The 14,768-nt window shown below is 34.6% G+C and overlaps 1 protein-coding gene across 4 annotated transcripts in view; it reads right to left on the bottom strand.

Moving 5' to 3' along the window:
- Positions 1 to 14,407, bottom strand: part of LOC149538187 (SET domain-containing protein) — a 190,685-nt gene extending 176,278 nt beyond the window's left edge. For 3 of the 4 annotated variants that reach the window (XR_016356006.1, XM_089799579.1, XM_089799581.1), the window contains exon 1: positions 14,324 to 14,407. Coding sequence is in view for 2 of the 4 variants with exons in the window: in XM_089799579.1 (XP_089655705.1) it covers positions 14,324 to 14,353 (30 nt within the window). In the remaining 2 variants the exon portion in view is untranslated. Of the gene's footprint in view, positions 1 to 11,788; positions 11,851 to 14,323 lie in introns of those variants that run through there. The other variant, XM_089799580.1, reaches the window with a different exon arrangement.
- Positions 14,408 to 14,768: the final 361 nt, after the last annotated feature.

Genomic DNA, 14,768 nt, shown 5'->3' with positions numbered 1-14,768 from the left:
AAATGAGCTCTTGCCCAGTCTTAGCTATTCCAGATTTTACACTGCCTTTTGAATTACAGTGTGATGCTTCTGGTGAAGGAATTGGGGCAGTACTAATGCAAAACAAACACCCTATTGCTTTCAAGAGTCGGAAACTTTCAAAAACAGAAAGGCACTACTCAATCTATGATAAGGAAATGTTGGCTATCATGCACGCATTGGCAAAATTTAGACAATATCTAGTATGTGGAAGGTTCAATATTAAGATAGACCATAACAACTTAAGGTTCTTCATGAATCAAAAAGACCTTAATGATGGCTAGCAAAAATGGGTAAGCAAGATCCAAGCCTATAATTTTGATATTGAGTACGTCAAAGGAACCAATAATGTGGTAGCAGATGCTTTATCTCGGCAAGGCCAATTGAAGACTCTTACTAGTACACAGGCGATTGGAAAAATGATATTGTTGCAGAATATGCTAAGGACCCAAGAACTAATGAGATCATGGAAGGAAATATACCCAATGATGAATTCAAAATAGTTGAAGAACTCATTCTATACAGGGGAAGAATACTGCTTGCAACAAATTCCAAGGTTAAAGGAAAAATTATGAAGGAATACCATATCAACCCTCTATCTGGACACACAAGGTTCTACAAGACTTACAAGAAGATAAGGGAAAGGTACTCTTGGAAAGGCCAAAAGAAGGGCATTATGAAGTATGTCCAAGAATGTATCACATGCCAGAAGAATAAGTCCAAGCAGAACCACCCAGCTAGTTTATTACAACCATTACCCATTCCAAATCAAAAGTGGGAAGGCGTTTCCATGGATTTCATTACAGGGTTACCAAAAGTGCAAGAAAGAGATTCCATCTTTGTAGTGGTAGATAGGTTGACCAAATATGCACATTTCTTTCCAATATCCATACATTATAAGGCACCACAAATAGCAGAATTATTCTTCAAAGAAATTTTTAGGCTACATGGGTTACCAAAGAATATTATTAGTGACGGGGATAGCAAGTTTCTCAGCCTATTTTGGAAAGAACTTTTCTGGTTAGCAGGAACTGAGTTGACTCCCAGCACCAGTTATCACCCCCAGACGGACGGACAAACTGAAATTGTTAATAAATGGATAGAAGGATATCTCAGAAACTATGTTACAGGACAGCAAAAGGCATGGACCAAATGGTTATACTTAGGAGAATATTGCTATAATAACACCCATCACATGTCAATTGGGATGAGTCCGTTTAAAGCATTATATGGATATGAGGCCACCACATTCGGAGATCTGATTATTCAAGAAGGCAAAGTACCGGAGCCAAGGATTTCATCCAACAAAGCATTGATATTATGAAAACTCTAAGGATAATCTCCTCCATGCTCAAAACTAACAAAAGATATATGCTGATCGAAAGCGAGTGGAAAGGACGTTCAAAGTTGGAGATCTGGTATTCTTAAGACTACAGCCCTACAAGCAATCCTCACTTAAGGTGAGTGGAGCAAAGAAACTAAAGCCACATTTCTATGGACCATATTGGATCTTCAGAAGGGTAGCTAAAGTAGCCTACAAGATAAAATTACCCGAGAACAGCAGGATTCACAATATCTTTCATGTATCCAGACTAAAGAAAGTCCTTGGGAAACATATAAGCCCTTGTGTTGATTTGTTGCCACTAGATAATGAAGGAAAACTCATCTTAGAACCTGAGATTATTCTTGAAAGGCGTGACAGGAAACTAAGGAACGAGACTATTCCAGAATACTTAGTGAAATGGAAAAATCTACCCACAGAAGATGCTACATGGGTGGGAGAAGAAGTCATTTCTCACTCACATTGCTTGAGGACAAGCAAATTCAGGAAAGGTGGACTATCATGAGCCATGATTAATGTATTCTTTCTTTATAAAAGCATACACTTATATTTATTTTATTATTTGAGTAAATACTTTAAATACATCATTGTGATAACACTAATGTTAAATTATATCAATCAATAGCATAAAAATTATAATTAATAGTATTAATGTTAAACTAATGGTCACCGACCAAAAGGTGTTGATCCTTCATCTCTCATAATTATATTACAAATATTTTACTAATCCAAAATACACTAATCAATTGAAAAATACTATCACTCTTATTATATTACAAATATCTTTACCATAAACTATAAATACTTTTCAAATAAATATAATATAACTTTTATAAACTATACTAAAAACAATAAATAAACATAAATCCAATTAACAATTAACAACATAACATTCAATAAATAATGACTAAACATATTGGGGCACGACCTTTCACTCATATCTACTCCAAGCGATATTTATTAGGGTTAGGATTAATTCAAAAGGCATAATAAAAAAGTGCAATGAGAAACAGGAAACAAAGTCAAAATATCCTCCACGTGTGCGTGAAGACTTGCGCCAAAGTATAGATAGCCTCTGCATTAAGGTGCAATCAGGTACCACGTTCCTTGCGCCAAAGGACTGACGTCGGGTACTCTCTGCAGTACGCTGGCCAACACACTTTAGGTATGAATATATATTCGTTCTATTCAATATTTAAGAATATAGATATAGTTAAATGAAAGGTGATTAATAAAATTAAATTAAAAAAACGATTGATATTAGTTTCTAGCATAAAGGAATAAACATGGAATTATATTGGAAATTTTATTAAGGGTAGATACATGATACAAGTTATTTAATATGTATATATATATGTACATATATGTACATATATATATATATATATATATATATATATATATACACACAAGTATAGATGTGAATATATGAAATATAAATAAATATTGAATTAAGGGATACATGTATAATATATTAAGATATATTCCTAAGGAATTATGATAGCATTAGGAACGTATTTCAATTATAGTACATAGGGGTCTATTCTCGTTCACATTATGATATCTTAAGGTAGGGAGTTTGTGGAGGGAGAGGCGGAGTAATTTTGGGCACATGACGGATATCCTCCAAGGAACCACTTATAGTCTGTTCACACCCTTTGGCACTGTAAGTCTTCCATCTTATGATGATCATAATAAGGAGAGAGAAAGATTCCTGTGTCCTATATGAAGAAATCTTCCAAATAATTATGTTCATTAGATTAAACACTCATCTCCTCAAACACCTTAATAATAATGATGGTCGTAGGTTGCTAAATATTGGATGATTCCCTAACTTATGCCTAAATTTTTGAATTTTAGGTCAAGGGGTTAAAAAGGGATCATCACAGCAAAAAGAACTAGCTTCTAAAACCCAGAAGGTCGCACAGTGGTATGCAACCAAGTCCCCACCACCACTGTTGCTTCCCATAGATATATTATGCCCCGTCGAAGGCAACTTCGAGTCAGGACGCAATTCTGGCTGTCAAGAAGCACCTCACCATTGCTTGTACAAATCCAATTCAGCTAACCATCTGCATCTGCTTACATACATTCAGCTACCAACTTAATCGCACAACCCTTTTCAATCTCTCACTTACACACAACAAAAATAACACTTTGCTATATAAATCAACATCTCAACATTAGGTTAGCGTAGATTACCCTAAACATGTTACACCATGAAACCCATCTTAGCATGACCAAAACATAATACCAAACCCTAATTCATAATTAAGCCATTTGAATTGCACATCAATCCAACAAAGAACATCTAGCTTGTTCACTTTTTATAATAAATATACACAACTTCAAGAAGTTCAATCACAACTATCAATGTATAACCAACCCATCACAACTTATTGGCTCAATGTCATTGCCACATCAACAACCAACTTTACAACATGAAAGATCTATTGAAAACAGCCTACATGTTACTGATTCAAGATCAAACACAAACATTCAACCTTTTCTTCATTTTCCTTAATGTACTTCCTTCAATCTATCCAAAACATGCCTTCTTGTAAACCAAAACATGAGTGATTGTAACCATGATCAAACAACTAAATCAACATCAAAAAATGTGGATTTCATCTCTTGAAACGTCATAGATCTGATGGACCAAACAAGTCATTCATTGTTTGTCATATATTGTTCAACCTAGTTGTATCGTTTCACTTCAACCAATCATAACTCACTCAATACTTATGTGCAGTACATGAAATTAAATATACAACATCTAGAGACATCCCGAGTCTCTCACATTAATTGTGCATTCTAACTCAACACACAAATCAACAATACATTTGATTTGGACTCCGTACAAGCTAGAACATAACCACTTTGATAACCTATACACTAGTTGACATCAATGACAACAAAATAACTGATCAAATAATCATCAAACATATGATGCAACATCTCTTGAAGACAATCAACAATATCAACCATCTTCTAGCAACTCTTCAAGACAACTAACAATCAGATATGCCAATAATCTCCCCCTTTGGAATTGATAGCAACACCAATTAATGGCAATACCAACATCAACACCAACCATAACTGATCTGCAACACAAATCATCTCAAATCTGTTCTTAGGTCTTCTCCCCCTTGTGATCTTGTACTTTTGTCTCCTTGTTTTGTTCCCTAATGATCTTTTACTTCTCTCCCTTTGACAACAATGTCAAAGGTGCCTCATTCATTTTTTACTTCACCTTCATACTTTGAATCTCCAACAACTTTCTCAAGTCAACCAACTACACTTTTTACTGACAACCAACTACATACTCCCCTTGAGAAGTAGTCTCCATTACATCAATCAATAGAAAGATATATAATGAGTTCAATGGATTGATATAGTAACAGCATCTTAGTTCTAATCCGGTAGGGGAATGACCCCTAGCTTACCCCTAAGATACTAAAAACGTCTTTAGGTAATGGATTTGTGAATATGTTTGTAACCTGTTCCTTTGAAGATACATAATCTATCCTTACTTGTTTCTCTTTTACCTTTTCCCTTAGAAAATGGTATTTAATTGCAATATGCTTTGTCTTGGGTTGTTAGACTGGATTCTTTGATTCGTTTATGGCAATTGTGTTAGCACAATAGATAGCTACCGATCATGTAAACTTTCATTTATTCCTTCCAAATCTTGCTTAATCCTAATTGCTTATGAACAATTACTTGAAGTAACTACATATTCAACTTTAGTTGTAGACTGAGATTATGTAATTTTGTTTCTTTATTATCCATGACACAAGTCTTCCATGCACCACCATGTGTGCTCTTCATGTCATCAAGATTACCTGCTCAATCAACACCAGTAAACACTTTCAAACCAAAATCACCGTTGTGAGGATACCAAAGACCATAATCAACTATCTTTAAGATATCTGAATGTCCTCTTCACAGCTATCATATGCACTTCCTTTGGATTCGACTCAAATCTAGAAACTATCCCAACTATATGAGCTATATCAAATCTACTATGTACAATGTAATGCAACTTTCCAATCATAGATTTGTATAGTGTCTCATTAACTAAACTTGAAGTGTCATCCTTAGACAACTTGCATCATGTGACCATAGGTGTTCCTACTGGTTTTGAATCCTCCATACCAAATGTCTTCAACACTTTAACCAATCATAGACATTTCAAATTCTTTCTTCATTTCTTCAGCAAAATTCATACTCATATCATCATCTCCACCAAAGATAATATCACCCACAAAAACTTCAGCAATCAACAGTCTATCACCTTCCATTTTCAAATACACATTGCTATCTTCACTTGGTCTTTTGAAACCATTCTTTACCAAGTATGAATGTAACCTTTCATACAATGCCCTCGAAGCTTGCTTTAAACCATACAAAGCTTTCTTCAATTTAGGAATCATATCCTCATCTTCTAATAAAGCAAACTCATATGGTTGTTCAATGTAGACTTCTTCCAATACACCATTCAAAAAAGCAGATTTCACATCCATTTACAGCTTTCATGGTCTACCAGCAACCTAACGACTTTAAGTTTGGCCACCAATGCAAAAGTTTCACCATAGTCCAAACCTTCCTCTTGTGTATATTCTTTGCAAACTAATCTTGCTTTGTTCTTGACAACTGCACCATCTTCATTCAATTTATTCCTAGAGACACATTTTGTACCAATCAAATTCTTGCTCTTTGGTCTAAGAACTAAAGTCCAAGTATCATTCTTGTCAATTTGATCAAGTTCTTCTTCCATTGCCTTGACTCAATCATCACTTTTGAAAGTTGCATTCACTATTCTAGGCTCAAATTTAGAAATCAAACAAATACTTTCTCTAATCTTCCTTCTAATCTGCACTCTTGCATTCCTATCACCAATAATCTGGTTTGATGAATGATTCAATTTCACATACCTTGGTATTATCGGTTTAGGCCTTTGAGCTTCTTCATCATTTACTAATTACACCACTGCTTTTTCTTCATTGTTTTGCACACCAATCTCTTGCACTTTCAATCGAATGAATATCATGTCCTAGCCCTTATTCTGTTTCTTGCTTGTTTGAATCATTATGCACTTCAAGTATGTCTGGAAATTCATCCACCTTCACATTAGTACTTTCAATCATTTTGTTAGTGCTTTTGTTCCAACACTTGTATGCTCTGCTCTTGGTAGAATAAACTAAGACTATTCCTTCATCACTCTTAGGATCAAACTTTGTAGTGAAATCATCTCTTGATAAAACATTTTCTTCTAAAGGCTTTGAAGTAATTCACACTAGGAGTATGACTATACTATAATTCATAAGGTGTCTAACTAGTTCCTTTCTTAACTTTTACCCAGTTCAATATATAAACTGCAATACTATTTACTTCTCTCCAAAACATCTTTGCAACATCTCCTTGCAATTAAATGGTTCTCACAACATCCACAATTGCTTTTTTTTCCCCTGTTTGCCATACCATTCTACTGAGGAGTCATCGGAGCTGACATGTGTCTTTTGATTCACAAAAAAAGAGACAAGCTAGAGAAATCACATCAGACTGACTAGGAGTTTTATGTGGGCAATCTTTCATTTCATTCCATTCCTGTCACAATAGTCAACAAACTCCCAAAAAGTGTACTCACCACCTCTGTTAGATCTTAAACATTTGAGATTCTTACCAATTTCTTTCTTAATCAAAGCTTTAAAGACTTTGAACTTAAGGAAAGCTTATGAATTCTCTCTTAAGAAAGTAACCTACGTCATTCTTGAATAGTCATAAAAAAATAGCATGAAATACTTGTCACCATGATAACTTCTAGTTCTCATTAGTCTACACAAGTCAATGTGTACCAAAGCTAATATATTCAATAGGCTTGTTAAAAGTAGAACTTGTCAACTTACCCAATTGGCATTCCTTGCACATAACATTGTTTGGTTTACTAATGCGGGCAACAGTCTAATTGCATTAGTTTTTCTCATCTTTATCAAATTGTTAAAGTTCACATAGTAACACCTATTATGCCATAGCCAACTATCTTCAACCTTTGCAACCAAACTACTAATAATTGTAGTACTCAAATGGAATAAGTTAGCTTTTGTCTGTATCCCAATTGCATTCAAATCTCTTGAGCTTCCTAGAATCCCCCATACACCTCTTTTGAACTCTAGATGATATCCTTTATCATTCAATTGACCAACACTGAGCAAATTGTGCTTTAGACCTTTAACAGAATAAACATCATCAGCATTACTTTTCCCATTCAAAGAAATTGATCCTTTACCTTTCACCAAACATGGACTATTGCTGCCAAATCTAACAACACCACCATCAAACTCTTCAAGCTTGACGAACTTGCTTCTATCTTCGGTCATGTGATGTGCACAACCATTGTCAATTACCCATTCAAGATTTAATTTCATAATTGAAATAGGAGCTTTTTCACCAATAATGATTTCTTCTTTGTCTGCAACAAACACAACTTCCTCTCCATCATTGTCATCAGATTCATCATCATCGATCTCTTCCTCATCAACAACAACATAGCATTGTTTATTTTTTGCCCTTGAATCTCCTCTTCTTCTCTTTCTAGCTTGCATTAAGACATATTGCCGCAATATAACCAATCTTCTCATATGAGAAGCATACTTATGGTAATTTGCCCTATACTGACCGGTACCTCTAGGTGATCTCTATGCAAGTAGAGCTCCAAAATCATCTTGTTTCCTTTCTTCATCAAAGAATGAATCAACATCACTAAGAGTAGCAATTTTCTTACATTTATTTCCTAGATTCAATAACAAGGAGGCTCTTAAAGCAGCTTCACCCTAATTAGGAATACCATTGTCATAATTATTCATCTTAAAAGCAATAAGCTTACCAATTAGCTCATTAATGGAAACTTTCTCAAAAGCATTTAATTCATGAATTGCAGAAACTTTGATAGCATAAATAGATATTAAGGTTCTCAACATTTTACTCGCCGCAACATCATCTTCTATAGTTTCACCAGCATTTCTGATTGCAGCAACTACTTCTTTCAACCTATGACAATATTGAGCAGCATTCTCACCTTCTACCATCTTTATGTCATCATACTTTCCTTTCAAGCTTTCAACCCTAGCCTTTTGAAAATGAACATCTCCATCATAGAATAACTTGAGTTTATCCAAACATCACGTACATTATTAATCCCATTAATATTAACAAAGCCAGCATTAGATAAGGTACTTACAATTGCATTCAATGTTTAAATACTTTTTATCTCCACCTTCAATTGATCTACACTAAGAGTCCCATTAGGTCTTGTATACTCGTTGTCCACATGTGTCCATTATTGTGGCCTCGTTCCTCTAATGTAGAGTTCCATCCTATCACACCAAACAAAGTTCTTGGAAAATTTTGGACCTTCCTTATTCATCATCTTTTGATATTTCCTCAAGTTGTTAGGCTTTCTAACAAGAGGACCAAAGTTTTGATACCAATTGTTAATATGCTTAAGGTCCTCGATTACTGAGAGAGGGGGTGAATCAAATAATAAACTATATTCAAACTTTAACCAAAGTTCACAATACTTGATTAATCATTATCTGATCTGACAACCATTCATTCCATTCATTCATCCATGTCAACTTGTAAACTAATCAATGAAAAATCAAACAAAAACATTCACACAAGTAACACAATAACACCAGATTTTTATCATGGAAACCCTTGGTCAGAGGGATGTACCACGGTGGTAATCGATACCCACAAGTATTTCACACTTTTTTGAAAGGCCCCTGCTAAAAGTTTGGCACTATTAGGAGCTTACAACAATTCCTAATTAGGAGCACACCCTATTTGGAGTCACTTGGTTAAGGGATTTACCTCAGACCTATTAATATCTTTACCCTGTTAGGAGTAACCTTGTTAAAGGATTTCCTAACTCAAATTAATGAGCGACCTAGCTTTAGGAATTGACTTTGGACATGTTAAGAACCGGCTCACCTAGTTTAAAAGTGACCTTGTTAGAGGCTTTTGAAATTTGAGAACCTATTAGGATTCACCAAGAAGAGTAATCTGAAATTAGCACTTCACCATTGCTTGTACAGATCCAATTTAGTTCACCGTCTGTGTCTGCTTACAGACATTTAGCTACCAACTCGATTACACAACACTTTTCAATCTCACTCTCACTTACACACATAACAAGAATAACATTTTGTCATATAAATAGACATCTCAACATTGGGGTTAGGGTAGATTACCCTAAAGGTATTACACTATGAAACCTATCCTATCTTAACCAAAACATAGTAGCAAACCCTAATTTATTGTGAGCTGGTACCACACAATCATCCATTTGAATCGCACATCGATCCAATAATGAACATCCAACTTGTTCACTTTTTCCAATGAATATACACAACTTAAGAAGTTCAATCACAACTACCAATGTATAACCAATCTGTCACAGCGTATTGGTTCCACATCATCAACCCACTTTACAACATATGAAAGATCTACCAGAAACAGCCTACATATTACCAGTTCAAGATCAAACACAAACATTCAACCTATTCTTCATTTTTCTTCTTCTACTTCCTTCAATTTATCCAAAATATGCCTTCTATAAACCAAAACATGAGTGACCATAACCACCATCAAGCAAGTCGGCATCATAAATCTTCGATTTTATCTCCTAAAACATCATAGATTTCATAGACCAATCAAATCATTCATAGCTAACTCAATACTTATGTGCAGTACATGAAATTACACAACCAACATCTAGAGACATCCCTAAGTCTCCCATATCAATCATGCATTCTAACTCAACACACAAATCAACTGTGTGCTTGATTTGTACTCTGTACAGCTAAAACATAACCACTCTGATAACCAGTACACTAGTTAACATCAATGACATCACAATAACTGATCAAACAATCATCAAACATATGTTGTAACAACTCTTGAAGAGAATCAACAATACCAACAATCTCCTAACAACTCTTCAAGACAATCAACAATCAATTATGCCAAAAAACACGTCTTCAAAAACATATTGCCCTGTCATTCCCAACGATGTAGAAAGTAACCCAAGGCTGAAGAATCAATTGTATACTTCAGAAACAGCTCATAAATGCATAAGGAAAGGCATATCTTGAAGCTTCCCTTTGCTAGACTATCAAAGCTCATAAATAATTAAATTGTCCCTCATTTTATAATTGATTCATAACTGCTTAAACCAATAACACCATTTCAATTAAAAACATAGATTCTCTCATTTAAATACAATTCACCAAAATGCCCATAATAAAATCATAAGTGGTCTGTGTAAATCAAATATACATCATGCCACTTTAGAACAGGGCTTTAACGCATAGATAACTCCACATTTTTAATATCAAGGTTGCAATTGACATAGACAAGCAACCAGCACAAACAAAAACCGTGCAGCACAAGCACACAACAAGTAGCTCAAGAAAAAAACACCAAGTAACTCAAGTCTCAACCAGACATCCAAGAAGCTCAAGCACACAACCAAGTAGCTCAAGCAAGTAACTAACCAGCTCAAACAGACAACCAAGCAGATGATGAAGATATGATGAATAATCAGCAGCTTGATAAGCATTTCATTAATTTGAGTAATCGTCCAAAATTCATACAACCTTGATCATCAACTTTTGACATCAATGACAAAATATTCAACATATAATTCACAAGGAAATAAGAATCATAATCTTCTACTTCACTCTATGTCCAAAATCAAACTAAATGTAAATATTGTCAATGAGTTTGACTCAAAAATTACACAGTTAAATCCTGATAGCAATATCATAACTTGACTTGCTGTGAAAAATATCTCCTACTTATGATATGATGAGCTTAAGTGGCTTTCTAATGAATGGTACATAAGGCACAACACTTGGTGAAGGTTTTGCAAATAGGGTTGCAAGCCGAGCAGGTTTAACCATAGAGGAAACTCTGTATTTAAGCGCGCTAAAGCTGGATTAGTATTCAGATGGGTGACCTCCCAAGAAGCCTTAGTACTTCACCTCCATGACCATCAACTAGATCCAATGAGTGCTAAGTGTTTGATTTATTCTCATGAGAGATGGATCCATGCGAATCACTACTCATGAAACATGAGTCAATGAGTTTGACTAAAAACCTAGAGAGTTAAATCCTGATAGCAATATCAAAATTTGACTTGCTTTGGAAAATATCTCCTACTTATCAATTTTAAATAGGCATTTACAAGTTTACTTGATTTACAAGAAATATGGTATTCTAAGAACAAAATTGCTTTAGATATGTGTGTTAAATAACAAAGTATTATATTAAATTCTAGTTAATAGTTATGTCCCATGAAGGGACATGTCTATCCATATTTCATCTAATATAAAAGATGGCTGCCTTTTGGAAAGTACATACCGAAAAGGCAATGCTTGGTACATTTGCAACGATCCTCAGAAAAACATGATGTTATCAGAGCCATGCTGCAAATAAGAAAAGAAGGAACGTGAGAAAATACAATATAAACTATCTTGGCATCCTTCTCAACTTACATTGCTTAGGAGGCAGGAGAATCAAAGTACAGACCTCGGCAAAGGAAAACCACCGATCAGTCTGTGTTCAGTCTATTCAATCTGCGTGAGTGCAAGCGAAGAAACAAACAACTAAGATCACGTGGTAGAGATTTATTAAGGAGGGCGAAAATTCTCATAAAGTGTCTGTAGGAGTAAAGGATATCACGGGCTCCAAAGGACAAGCCACGAAGGACAAAGACTACAGTGACACATGCTAAAGGGATAAGGATTTCAAAGTAAGTTTAGAGGGTTCACAAGGTCTGCAGCAAAGTACAATATCAACTAGAAGATATGGTCAAAGCAATCAAAGGTTAAGGATTAAAAATATCGAGTAGAATGAACAATTGAAGTGTAGTTGAAAAGAATGTCAAAAGAACACCAAACTAAAAAATTGCATAGACTGACCCATTATTGTCTATTACTAAATTTATGGGTCAAATGTTATAAAAGAGTGACAGGATTCTATGTTACCAAAGGTGGCAACTAGGACCAAGTGCAAGAGTAAAGATGTGCATACGTCAACACTAATCGACACATTCAATAAGTTAGGGAATGAAATTGGCAAGTGTAAAAGAGGGAATGGCACCTCCTATTATCACCAAAGCCACCGTGGAAGATATGAGGAGGTGAGTATTATAAAAGAATCTTAAGAATTATCCTTCAATATTATGTTAGTCTCTCTCTCTTATTCTTTTATATGTACCATAAGAGCTATATGCCTTGATCTTTTCCTCCGAGAATATTACTGCAGGAAAAGGGAGATTGATTTCGGACTTGGAGGGAGTTTGACACCTCTTCAAAGGTAACATTGGATGAGCAGTTATGGAGATTGATATTCAGAGTGTCTGAAAGTCCATGTGTGTGACTGCATGGTTTTAATGGGCCTGCCCCCTGTGTACATCATGAGGAAGTGACGATCTCCAAATGATTATCATTTCTATTTGCGGAAGTTATTGAAAAATGACAATCTTACAAAAACTTAATTTTTTATTGTGATGGATATCTTATGATGTCTATGTAGATCATGATAGATTATATTTTGCATGGTGAATGTTCATATGGTAAGCATTATGAGAAAGCATGTGCGCATACCTTATGAACATTTTGGGTACATGGTGAATGTTATGCAAATTGATGTTCAAGAGACCATTAAACAAAGTACTTGGTGAATATTATATGAGATGACATTCAAGAGGTCATTACTCATAGTACTTAGTGAATACCTTGCAACTCGACATTCAGGAGGCCATTGCTCAAAGATTACATGGTGAATATCATATGGGATGACATTCAGAAGGCCATTACTCCCAATATCATTACTCAGAGTATTTGGTGAATATCATTTGTTGATATTCTGGAGACCAATACTCATGATATCAAAATGTTGAATATTTTCTAATCAAAGATATTACAACAAGGTAGTATATGGTCATGTGTTTATCCTCCCCAACTACGAGGGAGTGTTAATGTTAGTGTAGTTTTAGTCTAATAAAACTCACTAAAAATATGTATGTGTGTATGATATATGTGTGTGCGTGTGTGTGTAATTACAAACTATTATATTAAATACTAATGAATAGACATGTCTCGTGAAGGGACATGTCTACCCATATTTCATCTAATATAAGAGAGATGGTTGTCATTTGTAAAGTACATACCGAAAGGGTAGTGCTTAGTACATTTGCAACAATCTTTAGAAAAAACAACAGAAAGAAAGACATTATATCAATGCCCACAAATAACCAAAATAGGGAACGGGACTTAAAGCCTTCATATATTTGCAATACGAAAGAACAAGGGTAAGAAGACACTAAATTATGAAGGGTTATTAAACACTAAGAACTAAAGAAGAGAAAACTGCACGAGAGAAAGTGCACGCAAAGCATCTAAATCCAAAATAATGACAACTAAGTGCAAAAATAAACTGTGAGAGTAGGAAACCATTATGAAGCATAAGATGCAACGACAGGAGACCAATGCTACTGCATGCTTTTACTAAGCCCCTGACCAAAGCAACCAATGGCATCATCTGCAAGTAAATAATATCAGGGAAATGTAGTATGCGTTAATGCAGCAATGGGTTTTGGTGCAGAAAAACTTAAGTAGTTTGATTCTGTTGTAGTGCTCAGTTATGATATTAGTTCGAATTTCCCATTAAAACTTTGGAGAGAAAATTGCAGTAGCCGCCTACAATGACTTAATATAAAAATTAATTTTTTTCAAAGAAAGGGAAAAGGTAAAAATGAGTGAGAAATACAGGTGCAAATAATCAGGGACGTATTAGAAAACCAACAAAACCTTGTGAACTACATTTAACTCCCTACTCATTCAAGCATCGATAAAATATTTTTCCAAGTTGAGAAACTGAGAAGAATTTTACCGCACAAGAAATGGGATTCGAGACTTCCATGGCTATTTCTGTTAAACCCTTCGTTCCTCCGTGCTCTTATTAGGACTTCTTATATTATTTATTTATTTATATGTATATGTCTTAGTTCTTATATTTTAAAATTGTAAATTTTATTTTACATTATGTTTTTAATTTAAAAATTGGGAAGAAAAATATTTAAGCCGATAAGCTTATATGTGCTCCCAGTTTTTACAATTTCTTGTCGGAAAATTGTCAGCCTCACTGGAAAATTGGATGAAATATGTAAAAGTTTGAATAAAAACTATTAAGCCGATAAGCTTATATGTTGGACCTTTGCTCCCGATTTTTACAATTTCTTGCCAGAAAATTGTCAGCCTCACCGGAAAATTGGTTGAAATATGTAAAAGTTTGAATAAAAATTAAATAGAAATATTTTTGTACATTTCAAAAAAAA

The sequence above is a fragment of the Cupressus sempervirens genome, chromosome 9 (genome assembly GCF_028749045.1).
Source record: "Cupressus sempervirens isolate cs-2001-9-10 chromosome 9, ASM2874904v1, whole genome shotgun sequence".
NCBI lineage: Eukaryota > Viridiplantae > Streptophyta > Pinopsida > Cupressales > Cupressaceae > Cupressus > Cupressus sempervirens.
The sequence above is the reverse complement of the archived record's forward strand: the minus strand, read 5'-3'. Positions and strand labels throughout refer to the sequence as shown.